This window comes from Dysidea avara, chromosome 1 (genome assembly GCF_963678975.1).
Source record: "Dysidea avara chromosome 1, odDysAvar1.4, whole genome shotgun sequence".
Taxonomy (NCBI): domain Eukaryota; kingdom Metazoa; phylum Porifera; class Demospongiae; order Dictyoceratida; family Dysideidae; genus Dysidea; species Dysidea avara.
Genome location: NC_089272.1, coordinates 3,082,371 through 3,098,051, shown reverse-complemented (window position 1 = coordinate 3,098,051; position 15,681 = coordinate 3,082,371). Strand labels below are relative to the sequence as shown.

The following is a 15,681-nucleotide window of genomic DNA, read 5'->3' as shown; positions in this document are numbered from 1 at the left end:
TAAATATAACATGTTAGTGTTACAGTTTTCACATGTTCGTGTTAAAATTTTCATACCTTACATTCTATACTTGTACTGTATAACTCTACAGCTACTCTTGCAATACAGTCCACCTTTGCTGTCATGCGCAATGTTTATATTAAGAGCGGATCCAGGAGCTGGGCACAAACAGATCAAGTTGCAAGTGGTTGGGGAGAGCATGCAGACTCCCTTGAAATTTTGAAGCAGCAAATAATCACCTCTTTGTAGTGTCTTGCTGTTGTTTTTTGCCATTTTAACCTAGTTGTGAAGTCTTACAAGCTGTTTAAAAGGCTATGAATTTTATATACACCAGTGACACCATAATTATTTTTAGAGGCACTGAGTAGTAACTTAGAGGCAAAAATATTAAATGTAGGGCAAGTACTAGTGTAATAGTAAGTACATGTTCAATTTATGCTATTTTCTAGTAGCAGTATGGACTTTCAGTACAGTCACCTTGGCTTTTCTTGTAGTACCCACCGTGTTCATTATTAGTTATTTTTCCAACTGTAGCAAGTATTTCAAGTTTTATATCTTGAGGGAGGTAAAATGCCAAAGCAACTTCTTCATGTCTGTTGTTGTCTAGTTCAGTATGTTTTGAAGCTGTCGGTATCATGCATCCAATATTTTGGTGCACCAAGATGCCATCTGTTACTACACTGGAAGCTTCTATTGGATCTGTACTTGAGTTAGCACTTTGAAATTTCAATTTCTTGTAAGGAAAAGATTCTGGTTAAAGAACAAGGAAGTTATGTGCAATTTTTGAAGTAATTTTGTCACAGCTGCAACCACTTGAAGGAATGACTTGCAAATTGACCTGTGTACATGGAATAACTGTGTAGTGTGAACCTTTTGTGGTTTGAAAGAAATCGCAGCAACAGTCATGGAGTTATAACAAAAGCGCCAACCATGTGTAATTGAGTTTTGTTAGTAATAAAAAAGTATTACTTGCCCTGTCTACCAGGCAAACCAATTAATGGGGAACAAGCTGAAAATAGATAGAAAGGTAGAGTAATGAGTTTAGAAAGGCCTTTTAAGCAGCTTACAAGAAATCAGATTAGAACCCACTGAGTTATACTATGAAAATCAACCAGGTGTAACACTCTAATAAGGCGGTCGCCTATTGGAGCATTCAGCTAGTCTACAACCAAGTCACCATGTAAAGAGTTCAACTACAAACAAGTCACCCTGTACAGACTAAAGGGTGACTTGTAACATCTATTGGGCGGCCTGTTCGTAGCTAGGGTGATGTTTTTGCACCTGAACTCTCTGCATGGTGACTTTATTGCAGCTGATCTCTCTACAGGGTGACTTATTCATAGCTGAAGTTACTACAGGGTGAATTTTTTTGTAGCTGAACTCTCTACATGGTGACACGTTTGTAGCTGAACTCACTACAGGGTGAATTGTTATTGAATTATAGCTGAAATCTCTAGGGTGACTTCCAACATAGCTGAATTCTCTACAGGGTAAATTATTCGCCCTGTAGAATATTCAGCCATGTAAAATCATTCTGTAGATAGTTCAGTTATACGTACATAACACTCTGTACAGGGTTCAGTTGCATTACAGGTCACCCTATTAGCTACATGACAATCATTTTATTCAGTTTCAAATTTACAATAGACACATAGATTCACAAATATAGCAGCTAGGTTTTTTTTGTTCTTTTCTTGGATGATTCCTGCAGTAAAGAAAAAAGATAAGTTATAAGGCCAGCCTATGAACCTCTCAAGGCTGGCTTTGAGGCTTGCAAATACAAAGAGAAGTGATGTGCAATGTGTGTGTACATATACACTATGTGTTTATAAAAACTTTCTGGTATGTGCAAGTATGAGAACAGGAATAGTTGCTGATTCGTTTATGTCACACCCGATCTTCATACAATACTATTGTTTTTGTTTTCGCTGATTTCCCCGGCTACACTGTTTGATGCTATCACCAGACCATAGTTATCAATGCACTAAGGCTTGTATTAATGGATACCGATGGCATTCTTTATCTCTTTCAAAGTACATTATAATGAAAGTGTTTGTTATTTGTAGATTAGAGCTCCACCCATCCTTGAGCAAATCTGTCCTTTTTGTCTACACATGTGATAATCCTCCAGGACACTAGGCCGTAATTCTTCATTAGATCCTATTGGTAGGACAGCACTTTCATTTGGCTTGATTAGATAACTACAGTTTTGCTTTGGTGTAGCCTTCACTAATATCACATTAAGGGCTGTGCTGACTGTCCACATATTTCAGTAGCTTGTTACACATGATATATGGTGTCCGTTATGTTATCAGTTTGTGTGGTGACTTGATAGTGGCAAATTGTTCCCAGTAGAATACTGACTAGCATATTAGAGTGTAGTTTACATAATATATAATTCAGATTTGTACAGTCGTGTGGCCAGTATTACTCTATGGTGCGGCCATCTTATGTTTATTTAAGTTTGACCTGAACTTTAACAAGGAGGGAATCATTGTATGTTGTGTTATGGAGACATGGCAACAGTTTACACCCTAAGGAAGTGTCTGACCATAAGGTTGATTTTGTGGACAGCAAGGGAAACTATTTGAGGTTTTGTGATGGGAATGAGAATATGTGTTTGTGCATGAGCATGACTCCATACAATCACACATGCACGCGTGTGCACACACAACACACAATTTTTATTTACATGCCATTTGATATAGTCAATGATGTTCTTATAATTGACATGTTGATCATGCAAGGGACACTTACCAGTATTTGGCCACTAAACCAAGTGAAAACGTAATTAGTGACCGGTCCATTTAATGGTGGACAAAAGATTTCATATTCTTTGTTATCCATCTCTTGTGTATGTGTACATAAGTATGATCATCTACAGTACCACCCAAGCACAATGTAGTTTCTCGCGAGTGCGTGCAATTAAAAAACTCACTAAGTAAAGGGCGTGGCAGTCATTTTGCTAGCGAGGGATAACAACTTGCTAGCAAAACGGCTGCCATGCTCTTTAATTAGTGAGTTTTTTAATCACACTCACTCGCAAGAAATGACGTTGCGCTTGGGCAGTAGTGGTGTGCGATATATCGAAAAAATATCGAAATCGTGATAATTTGTTGATGTCGTTATCGTATTGATTTTCGATACTGCTTTAGCAGATTTCAATATTTATCGAAAAGACAATATTTTGCAATAATTATCGAAATATTGACAAATATTTCAATAATTTACAGCATTTAGTGTGTGATTGTACAATCATGCTAGAAATGAAGGTTGGTTCTGTACAATCTAGCCACTTTAAAAGCTTGTCTACCAGTTTTCTAGGCTTATTATTAGTTCTTTGCAATAGTTGTAGTCTGTAAATTGTATTCGAACATATTTATAAATATCGGCTGCCCACGCAATTATTCCACCCACACAATTTAAAATTATTGAAATCAAATCGAAATTTCGATATTTACCCCATTTTCGTATCGATATCGTATCAAAATGAAAATCCTGATATCGCACACCACTATTGGGTAGTACCGCACATGGAGGAGTTGCATTAGAACTATACCATCTACAACATATAGTACAAGATGGGTATACAATGTAACATGGCTATTTTACAAAAGACAAGTGTGACTTAGACATAGCATTCTTTGTCAATTGCTTGCAGTCTATCAATTTTGTCTCACAACTGAAGCACTGAACATGGTATAAACATATAAAAAGGAGTTTTGCTACATGCATCATCTACCATGCATTTCAGCTGTAGTACTAAACACTTTGTGTAATATATATAATATCCACAATATGAACTGTCTTGTAGTTAGTTCTTGGGATCTCTTCATGTACAGAAAACCATCCATCTAGTAGTTTCAGTAAAAACGTACGCATTCAGGGTTTCATTTGGGAGAGGGGGTGCTCACCCCCTTGACAAATTCTGGGGGCCCTTAAATTTTGAGCAATAGTTTAAATGAAAGTGCCTCAGGATGCATCAGAAACAATCTAAGAGAGTTTAAACTACAAAAATTTCTGGAGTGGCAATTTTTCAGGTATGCCTGAGAATACACCAGAAGTGATCTGACAGTCTAGTGGGTATGGCCCCAAGATGCCATACACATAAAAGTAAGCACAGAAATGCTTACACTACCACCCCCAAAGCCTGTACACTGTTCAATTATGTAGTACTTATCAGATGACATTGTATTGTTATCATATAATTTTGTCATCATTCTTGTATATTTTAGAGCACAACTTAAATTTAGCAAATTACACAAATTTGTATTTACATTTGCATCACATACGGATCTGTTTAATTTACAATTTCATATGTGTACATTTGGAGTGTAAACATACATACAACTTTAAAGAACTGGAACACTTCCTCATTTATTTATGTTGGCATACTCCGCCTTCGCTTTTCACACAATATTGGTGTTTGTTTTCACTGATTTCCCCGGCTGTTACTGGTAGTCTCAGCTTGCTGTCCCCAGGTAGGTAGAAGGCTAGTGTCACATGTTCATGCCTTGGGGCAATGTTTACACTGTTTGATGCTATCGCCATACCATAGTTATCATCACTGATGGGTAACACAAAGTATCTACTGTTGTTAGCTTGTATTAATGGATACTGCTGGCATTCTTTATCTTCTTCACAGCAAATTATAACAACGTGAGTAATTTCATGTTTGTAGATCAGTGTTCCACCCACCCTCGAGCAAATCTGTCTGTTTTGTCTACACATGTGATAAGCCTCCAGGACACTGGGAAAGTCTAGTTCAAAGCACCATGGGCCGTAGTTCTCAGTTTCACTTTTGTCTGTTCCAAACCATAGAAATGGACCAAATACTTCATTAGATCCTATTGGTAGAGCAGCACTTTCATTTGGCTTGATTAAGTAACTACAGTTTGCTTCAGTGTATCCTTTACCAAGTGTACGCCATTTCTTCTCTGTTGCTTTAAATGTGTACATCAATGGCTGTGCTGACCGTCCACATATTTCAGTAGCTTGTTGTAGATGAGTACCATGATATATGGTGTCCACTACATTGTGTTGTATCAGTTTGTGTGGTGACTTGATACTGACAAACTGCTTCGGGTAGAACAACTCTGGACACCTAGAGGATTACAAGCATGTAAGAGAATGCTCTACATTACATCACAACATTTTTTAATAAGACATTTCCACAGTAAACCGCTGACTCTGGAAGGATGTAGCATTATAGGAAGCTGTTAAGGAATTTGTTTGCTTAATAAATTGAAAGTAATTACTTGTATAATCTTTCTAACTTATGTGTTAAGAGGAACATCCTTTGCTAAAGTAATGAGTTGTAAAAAATTAATATAAAGGGCCAAGCAAACAGATATTGTATACACTATAGTAACACTAACTCATGCTTGCTGTAGTCTACTGGTTCATCAATGTCAACATCAATATTATCATCAACTGATAAGTTAGCCATCTAGCTCAATAACAACAACAAATCAAAGCACAATACAATACTGTTGTATTAGTATGTAGTGTGTATGTTATAGTATAGTTGAGGGGCTGACTGTGTAGTCATGTGGTTGAGGACTTTACCTTCTGTTGTGCTAGTCTAAACAATTGATTAAATTATTTACTCAATATTGACCAAATATCCTGTAATTTGAGAAGGGGAATACTTTCGTTTTGAAATTTAGAGGCTTTCATGAGGAAATTATTTTGGAGGGATCTCAACTGGCAATTCTAGGTAGGAAGTTTGCAACCACAAAGTTGATTTTGTGCGAACAAAAGAAATGTATTTGTACAGTCTCAATATACGTACTGTCTTGCAGCTGTATGTAGTGTAGTTATTTCAGTTGGGATATTGTCATTCAACAAAGATTTAAGCCTTAGAATGATGATCATAAAGTTTAGTAGGTTTTGCTTTTGTTATTATAATAAGTTGCTATAGCAACTTACGCATGTGTGAATTATTCAAATTACTGTTTTATGACCGAGATAATATAAAGATGGACACATTTAGTAGAGTGAGGACTTTCTGTATATCACTTAGTACTACACTGTAGTATACATGGTCATGCACTACTGTGATAGTGTTTCTCTAATTCCTGGTAGTAGCTTGGAAGATACAGTACTTTAAAGCTTGACTACTGTAAATGTGGTTACTTAGGGTTTTATTTAACTCAGATAATTTGAGGGCTAGCTGATTAATTACTGTTACTATACTGCTTCACAACTTCTATCCATTGTTATTCTAAATACTTCATACATATATTAACTGACATACTTGTGGTAGCTGGGATTTAAGGGTTCATCAATCTCTACATCAATGCTATTATCAGTTGAACTGCTAGCCATGTCTATAGCCACTACAACTCTAGTTAGCAATGCTAGAATAATATTACTGTGTGTGGTAAAGCTGTCTTTTGTACTACTGGCACTGTTGACCACAAGTTGTTACATTATAATAACCAGCTAGCCAATTTCACAGTAAATGAGGTATTCGTGGAATGCTACTAACCACTGACTCTGATGTTTTACTTGATATAATGTTTTTCTTGCTTTGTAGTTATGTTCATGCATGCAGTCCCTAGCATAAAGGCTTTGATAATGCCTGTGCACAGGAAACTCATTGAGCTATGTGCATATGAAGATTAGTGCAGTGTGCTATGGTTGTGGTTTAGGGGATGAAGCTTTCTACCCAGGAAAAAAATGGCATTAAAATAGTTTGGTATTATTTTAAAGCCTCCTCCCCCTCCCCCCCCAGAAGGTTGGCTCTTTAAGCTATGTAGTTTCTGCTACAGAATTGTATAACAAAGTACACAAAATATGCACTACACTGCCAGAATTTACTTGACAGCTATACGTTATATTGTAGGGTAACTGTAGGTCTGAAAATAAAATTTGACCCTCATAAAGCTAATTGCAAACAAAAGATTTATTCTGACTGCTAAATCCATATATTAAATTGTATTTAGTTTGTATTAACCTTTACTATACTTAAGTACCTGCATAGCACAAGCAGATGTGCCATATACTTTAACATACTTGTATATGCAATATTTAGTTGACTAATTCTTGGCAGCAAGTTGGTAGATTGGATAGCAATCTTCTTGTAAAAGTTGTTGTGAGCTATTTCGATTGTATGTACATGCGTACATAGTGAAAAGATCTAACAACTCATAATGTTGTAATGGTACATACTTGTGTCCACGTATTCATACAATGGAATATTTTCACAGTCACTTAAATTATTACACATTAGCACAGACATACACACAGTATGGTTCTTCGCTATTAGTCAAGCTGCATAGAAGCATTCGCCTTTGCTTTTCACACAGTACCCGGTGTGAGTGTTTTCACTTATCTTTGCTGCTGCTGCAGAGGATAGCTGAAGTTTTGTGTCCCCAGGAAGGTACAATGCAAAAGCCGTACAGTATATTCATGCCTTTTCATTTAGGAGAATATGCTTTGAAGTAGTGGCAAGACTAGACACTTCTGGACACTCTGTCATTTCACTTGCTGACTTCCACGGTGGCTCAAAATATTTGCTGCTGTTGATTTGGATAATTGGGTAAGAGTGGTACTGTTGGTCTTCTTCACAGCAGATTATAACAACATGAGTGACCTCTTGTCTATAAACCAATGTTCCACCAGCTCTGTAACAGACATCTCTTTTTCTTCTACACATCTGGTAAGCTTCCAGTACACTTTGGAAGTCAACCTCAAAACAAAATGGACCATACCTGTCAGTGTCGGCTTTCTCTGTACCAAACCATACAAATGGTCTAAACACCTCATCTAGGCAGTTATCTGGTGTCATGGCTTTCGGGTATTCATTTGGTTCAGCCAAATAACTGCAACATAATGGACTGTAGAATTTTTCACCTCCCAGTATGCGCCATTTCTTTTCCTTCCCCTTGAACGTGTATGTGCTGGGCTGTCCTATTGTTCCACCACATATCGCATCTTTCTCTCTTAAGTGAGTTCCATGGTAAATGGTTGTCACAGCTTTTGACTGCAAGGATGTGTTAGATAAATGAATTGTCACTAATCTTTTGTGATAAAACAATTCAGGACGCCTGTGAACATACCAGAATATCATAACACATTTTGTAGCTTTTCATTGTATGTACAAGTTGTAGTTTAGTTAAACAGTACTAGTATTGTATACAGTTTGACCATTTGCTGTACTGCTAATAATTTACCCACAGTGCACCACCACTAGCCATCATCTTGTCTATAATAAGGCCTGTTGATGCCAGAGCAAAAAGTGCCTAGGTACATTTTGTGTGTTTGTACTCTGTGTGTGTGTGTGGGCTGACATGCTGACAGTGCAGAACTCGTATGGGGAAAAATGAGGGTCTAGACCAATAAATAGTTAAAACAGCAATTAGGAATTCATTGATGAAGATGAAAGTGCATGTGTATTTTGTGTGACTTGCTTTATGAATGTTTATGTCACCCTTACAATACTGCAATGAGTCATAAGAGGTCATGTAATAGTATCAACGTCCTTCTGTCTTACGTATATGTGTGCATATTGTAGCCAGCTATGTGTTACTATTTCCTATGTTTTGAGTAGAGTACAAAAAGTAAAGGTAAAATAATACTGTTATTTGTGCATGTGTGCTATGTGATTTGTTGTCAAGTACACATTAGTTATACAGCTACATGTGCACACAGACATGAACACTATGGTTTTAAGTATAAACCTGTTATACTGTAGGATTGTATTACCATCAGTTTCACCTGACTGGCTTATCCCGTACTGTAGTCACTGACTATTCAATTTATGTATACAGTGTATGAATACATCCAGATCAGATCTAAACATTAGATAGATACAAATATCTAAACAATACATTGTATTCTTCCAGCAATTAGCCATGACTCCGATGGAACTATTCCGGTCAGCCAGGAAGGCCACAGGAGATGATGTATCAGAAGACATCACCCCGGATGACTTGTGGGGTCCAGTCAAACTTAGCAGAGAAAAGAACACGTCAACATCATCATCTACTGGCTCACTAACTGGAGACACTACCGCCACATCTGATAGTGGAGCAACTTCTAGTTCATCTGCTACACAAGTGACCTCCTCCAGTAGTGGAAGATCTGTAAGTGTAGTGTGTAGTATTACGTAACTATTTGTGGTGTACACATGTATTAAGGTTATGAGAAGTATATACTTTCATAAGTGCTGTATGGAAAAGTACATAATGTGTCAATTGTAGGCTGTCCGTCAGTTCTCATCTCATTTGGATTTCAACTTATTTCGAAGTTTCCGTTCTCAGAAATCCCAGTCTTCTAGTGAGGGCAAATCCAACCAGCTCCCGGGCATTAAAGAACAAGATGCTGATAGTGCTGCACACACCAGTGATGTCACTAGTGACTCTGTTACCACAGAAACAGAAGAGGTGTTACCCACAGCCCCAGCCAGAGAGACAACACTGCTTAAAGAAGAGGAAGCTAACGCCACACAAAATGGATCTCCTGCGTCTTCTAGACGAAGTGAAATGGACTATGTCATTGTTGATCCTGTTAATGGTGATGGGGACAGATCTTGTGAGTGTGTGTTTGTATCTTAAATTAAGTTCACTTCAATTCTCTTTGTATCTATTTTCATCTACAAGAGTGGTGAGTTTTTTAACAACCATCTCAGCTGTGTCCTTATTAGTGAGGTGTCCTAATTGCAGGAGTCTAAATATGCATACACTAATACAAATGGGACCATGGACAATTTCATCTTTTATGTGTTCTATTTTGAACTGGTTCTATTCCAGTGTATTTCACACCCCCAGTACATGATCAACAATCTTTGAAGAGCAAGCAACACAGCGAGTCCAGTCTGTCAGCGTTAACCCCTGGGGGTGGTGGTGACATGAACGACATCATCTCTGTTGCAGAAAGCATGAGGTCATCGGAGTTTGAATTTGAAGCCAGCTCTATTTGTGATGAAATAGGTACGTCAAGTAGTTCCCAAACATGTACTGCTAAGCTGTATGTATTTTAGGGGAGGTCTCCTGTGGATGCTCTGAACACACTGGCAATCTCATACTTAATGAGGTACCTACAATGATATCACCCCCAGATTTCCCCCTCCATCTCTTGTTATATTTGTAGGCATACAATTGTGATGTAGAGAGCTTGTTCCAAATGTTGTTCACTGACCACGAGTTCATAAGGGCATTCTTAAAAGGCAGAAGAACCGTCAGTAAGTGACTGAGTGTAACTGTATAAGGCAAATAAGGATGAGTATTGGTTACAAGTGTACATCATCAGGTTAGGAGTACTGTACACATTATACATTTATCTTGGGGGTGTTTATCATGATAATTGATGATATTATAGACACAGTGGTAAAGTGATGAAATGTAATATGAAGATGTACAAGTATTGCGTTGACTTACATTATTGTGTATCAATCCCACAAGTACCTTAAGATAATGGGACCACACTTAACTGTGCATTGTGGATGCTATTTTCTGCATTAGAGTACTACATGTCTTGCTTTCATTACACACTTCATTGTGTGAGTGTCTAAGCATCTGTATCATGCTTGTATCCTCAAGTGTCCACATTAATAGGTTTAGTGTAGTGTTATCACAACCACATGTTTGTATACAGATCTGGAGTTTGGGGAGTGGGTCAGTCAGCCAGACAACTCCAAGTTAAGAGACATCAAATACACTCTATCCCTGAATTATTCCTTTGGACCTAAATTCTCCCCGTCAACAGAACATCAGGTATACACATATGATGAGTAATAATGGTATGAACCAATGGCGGATCCAGGATGGGGCATTTGGGGCAAATGCCCCCCCCCCCCCCCCTTCAAGAAATTGCATACAAGATCGAGATACTCTAATAGAGCAGTCAATTACTCTAATAAAGCAGTCACAATGTTCATGAGGCAGTGCAGCTTACTTATGAAGCTATAAATAGGATTTTATTTTACATAACATACGTGATATAATATATTTGGTAAAGGATAACTAGCTATTATTGTTGTGACCTTTTTTTTTTTTTTTTTTCTTTTTTTTTTTTTGCTCTTCAACTTTTTACAGCAAGGTGCCCCCCCTCTTTCCAGACTCTGGATCCGCCCCTGTGAACTATCAAAATTGTTCAACCTTTTTTGGAATTTCTGTTGGTTATTAATAGGCTAATCCACAGTAAATTTGTCTAACCAAAGTTGACTATTGTTGGCAGTTATTTCTAGCACTGCCACAGTCTGTGCAAGTTTTGCATGTTGGTTAATTCTTACTAAGTATCTGATTGGCTATTTTTCATGTGATACAGTGTATAAGTAGCATAGGAAATTGTAACTGACTTGCAATCTAAGTACTGTACTTAAGTACTCTTTTTGACCTGTATGACCTCATGTTACACATCATGTGATGTCACACACTGGATCACATGATCTCCCCCACACAGATATACTCCAAGGAAGGTCAGATGGGACTGAAACACACCGTGAACACTGAAGTGAGTGTGTAGGATAGTATAGCAATTGTTTCAGGACTTTTCTCTAATAAAGACTCTTCTGCCTAGCCCCAAGTATTTTGATATCTTACTCTGTAATATGAACCCACTTTTAGGCTTCTTCAGTGGACACTTGTTTCCCAATGGTCTCAGGCAATGGTAAAAGTGCTCAGAATGTACAGACTCTGTTGAAATACTCTAATAAAACATACACTTTAGTTGAAATGCTCTAATAGAGCAGTCACTTCCAATTTCGGGTAAGTGAGGGTCAGATATCTGAGAGGCTACTGTCTACTAGAATGTTTGAATTATTGATTTACCCGTGAATTAAAGCAAAAGTAATAATTCAAGTGATAAGAAGTAGAACTTGTAAGATAATAAATAGTATATGAATGAAGGTATTACAACATAGCCGGATATAAATACTCCAATATAACAGTCGCTTAGCATTGAAATACTTTAAAGAACAGTCACCAACGTGTACTGAAATAATTAAATGCTGTTCATATTGCAGGACTCAAACAGTATCAGTGGGGACGCAATTTAGTGTATCAGTGAGTATACCCAATTTTTGGTACTTAAGTTACTCCTATTTGTCAATATGTAGTCGTCAATTTTTATAGACATAGTTAGAGTCACATATCAACATACGCCACACTTTATAGCAACAGTCAGTACATCATCAACAGGTGCCCAGCCAGCTCAGTCAGTAGAGCATGTGACTCTTAATCTCAGGGTCGTGGAAGTTGTGCAGGGGTGCATCCACTTACTGCAGAAGCACATAATTTGGGCTTCATCATCTTTGTGTTAGCCCTAACAAGCAAACCTAACAGCAACAAAGCAAAGATAAGCAACAACAACAAAACTAGCAGTCGCCCAACATGGGACTTGAACCCACAACCCTGAGATTAAAAGTCTCATGCTCTACCAACTGAGCTAGCTGGGAATTTGTTGTTAATGTATTGACTGTTGCCATAGTTGTAGTGTGTCTGACTGTTAGTTTACTGAAGCAACAAAAAGAAGAGTGTCACCCAATGTGAGGCTTGAACAAACAACCCTAAGATTAAGAGTCTCATGCTCTACCGACTGAGGTAACATGCAGAAACTATTGCTATGTAATGTAGTGTGTCGGACTGCTTGCTTACCAAGGAAAAAAATGTGTTAAGTCACCCGACATGGAGCTCGAACCCACGACCCTGAGATTAAGAGTCTCATGCTCTACCAACTGAGCTAGCCAGGCACCTGTTGTTGATGTATTGACTGTTGCCATAGTTGTAGTGTGTCGTGACTGCTGGTTTACTAAAGTAACAAAAAGGCAGGAAAATGTGTCGGGTTGCTCAACGTGGAGCTCAAACCCATAAGCCTGGGATTAGAGTTTTATGCTGTAACAACTGAACTATCCAGGCACCTGTTAAGCATATACTATTGCTATAATTGTTGTGTACTGAGTGTGTCAATGCCCGTGTTAACATGTAGTGTCTTATCTTTAATTTTGGTGCGATCTCTTTTCAAATTCCCTACACTCGGTCAACTTATACATATCATTTCTTAACTCTCTTACAGTTACAATATGGTACAAGCCATTTGTTGTTGCTATGTTGTTTTTAGGTAGTCAATGGTAACATACCCTACGGTGATTCATTCTACGTTTGTTGTCAGTTCTGTATGACCAGAATGGCTCATAACAAGTCTCGGTGTAGGTGAGTTGACATGGGAACAGCCAACCTTATGTTGTAATGTGATGTAACTGAGTTATAATTATGAGGGGTGGAGGGTAGATTGTACTATTTTTCATGGATTTGTAAGTGATACATACAACCTGATTGTGCTATGTATAAAGCTATTCCTTGAATCCCATTGGTCTCAGGCAATTACAAAAATGTAGATTGGATCATAGCAGCCTATTCATTTATTGTACACAGAGCTCCATTCAGATACTCTAATCTAGTCACCATCAAAATATTCTAATAGAACAATCAATCTTAGTTACAACCAATTGTCTTTATTTCTGCTAGTGGAAAGCTTTTGCAGTTAAACTCGAGCATCAATTGTACGGTAAACCCTTGGTTATCCAAACCCCAATGTGTCTCAGGCAATGGTAAAAGTGTTCAGATAACTGAACTGTTCGGATAACTGAAGCCCATACATTGATATACAGAGTTATGTTAAAACGCTCTAATAGAACATACATTTGTACTCAAAATACTCTAATAGAACAGTCATTTCCAATTTCAGATAAATAAGGGTACGGATATCCGAGGGTCTACTATAGTACAAGATTTTTTTTTTTCCTCATGCATGCACGTCTGTGTTTTTAAATAGTCAGGTTAGCATGTATAACAAACTATTGATTCTGATTATTTTATTAGAGTGATCGTTTGTCTATTATACCAGGAGCCCATAATGCAGCACTTAGGTTATGCGCATTGCATCTGAACAATTCTTGAATTGAAATTCATTTTTGCTGCTGCAACATTTTTAGGACGCACAGTTGGTTATGAAATATTCTAATTGAGCAGTCACTTTAGCAGTTCGTGTTACCAACAGTTCAGATTGGAGTTGGTGAGTGTAGTAAAAGGCTATCTTCTTTGCAGGGCTTGATGTTATTAGGTATATCAAACAGTATGGTAGTACTATTTAAGTAGGGACCATCCCTAAAGTGACATACCCCACCTAAAATCTGTCTTTAAAAATCATCCTAGATGCATCTTACATCATGAAAATCACCTTTTCAGAATGATATTAGTCTAACATCAAATACAGCATTAAAAACAAGTAAACACTTGAAGGCAGCTGAATATAGATTTTTTATTTTTTAATCAAGTTTTTGCCTGCCTGCCTGCCTGCCAATATAATGATAACTATACAGATGGGTCATCAACTTGTTATCTGATAACATCTAATCTCAAACTGGCCTACTGCCTTGAGTCTGACACCCTCAAGTGATTTGTTCAGTAGCTGGTAATTCACTGGCAAGGGCAGTCCATCTAGCCCAAGAGTATGTGTGTACACACCTTGCATCCCTTACTTCATCAATTTCTAGCTGTCTTCTTTTCCTGAGCCTCTCTTGCCATGACTACAAGGCTCTCTGGCCTCTTTCCTTTCTACTGTAGTGACGCATCCATTCATATCACATTCTCTGCACATGTCTAGCCAGTCTGTATCCATTATAGTAGAGCAACAGGCAACACGTACCTGTAATAGCTTCATCAACTTCTCTTTCTGTTAAGTCTATCTGTGTTTGTAGTGTAAACTTTCAGGAACACGATGGTCATATGGCTGTACGTTGAATGACTACACACTAACAGTCTGTGGCTTTCCATGTTTGTTACAAAAACTGTCGGGAATGTGATAGTCGTACGATGGTTGAACCAAATACTGCCACTTTTGGGGCTTGCTCAGGTAATAAGCTGGATAGGTTTACATTCAGGTATCCCTACTGCACAGTTTTAGTTTAATGCTGAAACCACCTGAATATCTTTAAATAGATTTGGTATTTTCGATATTTCAATTATCACAGTTTGTGTTTGCAGCCTTAAATATCCATAGTATTGTCTCCTCAGAATATTGAATTTATTACACAATCCTATATTTGTGTACACACGTATATATCTTGTTACATATCACATTCCAGTATTATTACTATTGGTGATGAAATAATGGAAGCCCCTTACCAACACACTACACACACACACACCCCTGCACCTACAGCTAAAGAATGCTAACTGATATTTAATACTAACTAACAGATAATCATTGCAGACGTACATTGTACCATTTTCCTTAATGTTTCTACCATGAAGCCAGCTGTTACTAATATGTTTATGGACAAATAAGGTTTATTAACTTAGAGTTCTCAGATTACATGTATGAATGATGTTTCGAAGTACAATATGTGTGTGGTCCATGCGTGTACACAACGTACAGTGTATAGGCTGAGCAATTATGAAATTTTGCTACCTTCATGATTGTAGAATGCAACATATCACGATTATGATAACAATCACGATATTATATCTTTATATGCACAACTTCGTATAAATTACAAAACAAGGGGAAATTGTGTTCAACTGATCAGACCAGTTATAGTTCAATACAAACTGAATAATAGTATCTTTAGAAATTCAACGGTTTGTAACAGGTAAGCTTTTTCAGTAGTAAGATTGTTCACACAATAAACTGTCTCAGGAGGCTTGTTTTCCAGATCAAGCTCTTCCACAATAG

The 15,681-nt window shown here is 37.5% G+C and overlaps 2 protein-coding genes and 2 non-coding genes across 9 annotated transcripts in view; 1 reads left to right on the top strand and 3 right to left on the bottom strand.

The window, feature by feature from the left end:
* LOC136253261 (protein Aster-A-like) overlaps window positions 1-15,681 on the top strand; it is a 64,317-nt gene that overhangs the window by 35,394 nt on the left and 13,242 nt on the right. For 3 of the 4 annotated variants that reach the window (XM_066045907.1, XM_066045920.1, XM_066045900.1), the window contains 8 exons: window positions 8,853-9,092; window positions 9,210-9,540; window positions 9,759-9,938; window positions 9,989-10,041; window positions 10,099-10,189; window positions 10,603-10,721; window positions 11,410-11,460; window positions 13,066-13,157. In XM_066045907.1, coding sequence (XP_065901979.1) covers window positions 8,853-9,092; window positions 9,210-9,540; window positions 9,759-9,938; window positions 9,989-10,041; window positions 10,099-10,189; window positions 10,603-10,721; window positions 11,410-11,460; window positions 13,066-13,157 — 1,157 coding nt within the window. The remainder of the gene's footprint in view (window positions 1-8,852; window positions 9,093-9,209; window positions 9,541-9,758; window positions 9,939-9,988; window positions 10,042-10,098; window positions 10,190-10,602; window positions 10,722-11,409; window positions 11,461-13,065; window positions 13,158-15,681) is intronic. The other variant, XM_066045913.1, reaches the window with a different exon arrangement.
* LOC136253187 (uncharacterized) lies at window positions 4,177-6,396 on the bottom strand. 3 transcript variants are annotated; one of them, XM_066045821.1, is made up of 3 exons: window positions 6,260-6,396; window positions 5,379-5,449; window positions 4,177-5,104 (listed from the first exon to the last, which is right to left on the bottom strand). In XM_066045821.1, exons 2-3 carry the CDS (start codon window positions 5,447-5,449, stop codon window positions 4,378-4,380), a joined length of 798 nt encoding a protein of 265 aa, XP_065901893.1. In that variant the 5' UTR covers window positions 6,260-6,396; the 3' UTR covers window positions 4,177-4,377. The 3 variants fall into 3 exon arrangements, with proteins under 3 accessions (XP_065901893.1, XP_065901902.1, XP_065901886.1); XM_066045830.1 differs by lacking the exon at window positions 5,379-5,449; XM_066045814.1 differs by lacking the exon at window positions 6,260-6,396 and having other exon boundaries at window positions 5,379-6,250.
* On the bottom strand, window positions 12,331-12,403 carry Trnak-uuu (transfer RNA lysine (anticodon UUU)). Its single transcript has one exon. It is a non-coding gene; the product is annotated as a tRNA-Lys (tRNA).
* Trnak-cuu (transfer RNA lysine (anticodon CUU)) lies at window positions 12,625-12,697 on the bottom strand. The gene has a single exon. It is a non-coding gene; the product is annotated as a tRNA-Lys (tRNA).

Excerpts from the sequence above, each read along its gene's own strand:
- LOC136253187 (XM_066045821.1), bottom strand. The coding sequence starts at position 5,449 with ATGGCTAACTTATCAGTTGATGATAATATTGATGTTGACATTGATGAA. Across the intron at positions 5,105-5,378 it reads GTAGACTACAGCAAGCATGA|GTGTCCAGAGTTGTTCTACC; the intron begins GTTAGTGTTACT and ends GTAATCCTCTAG.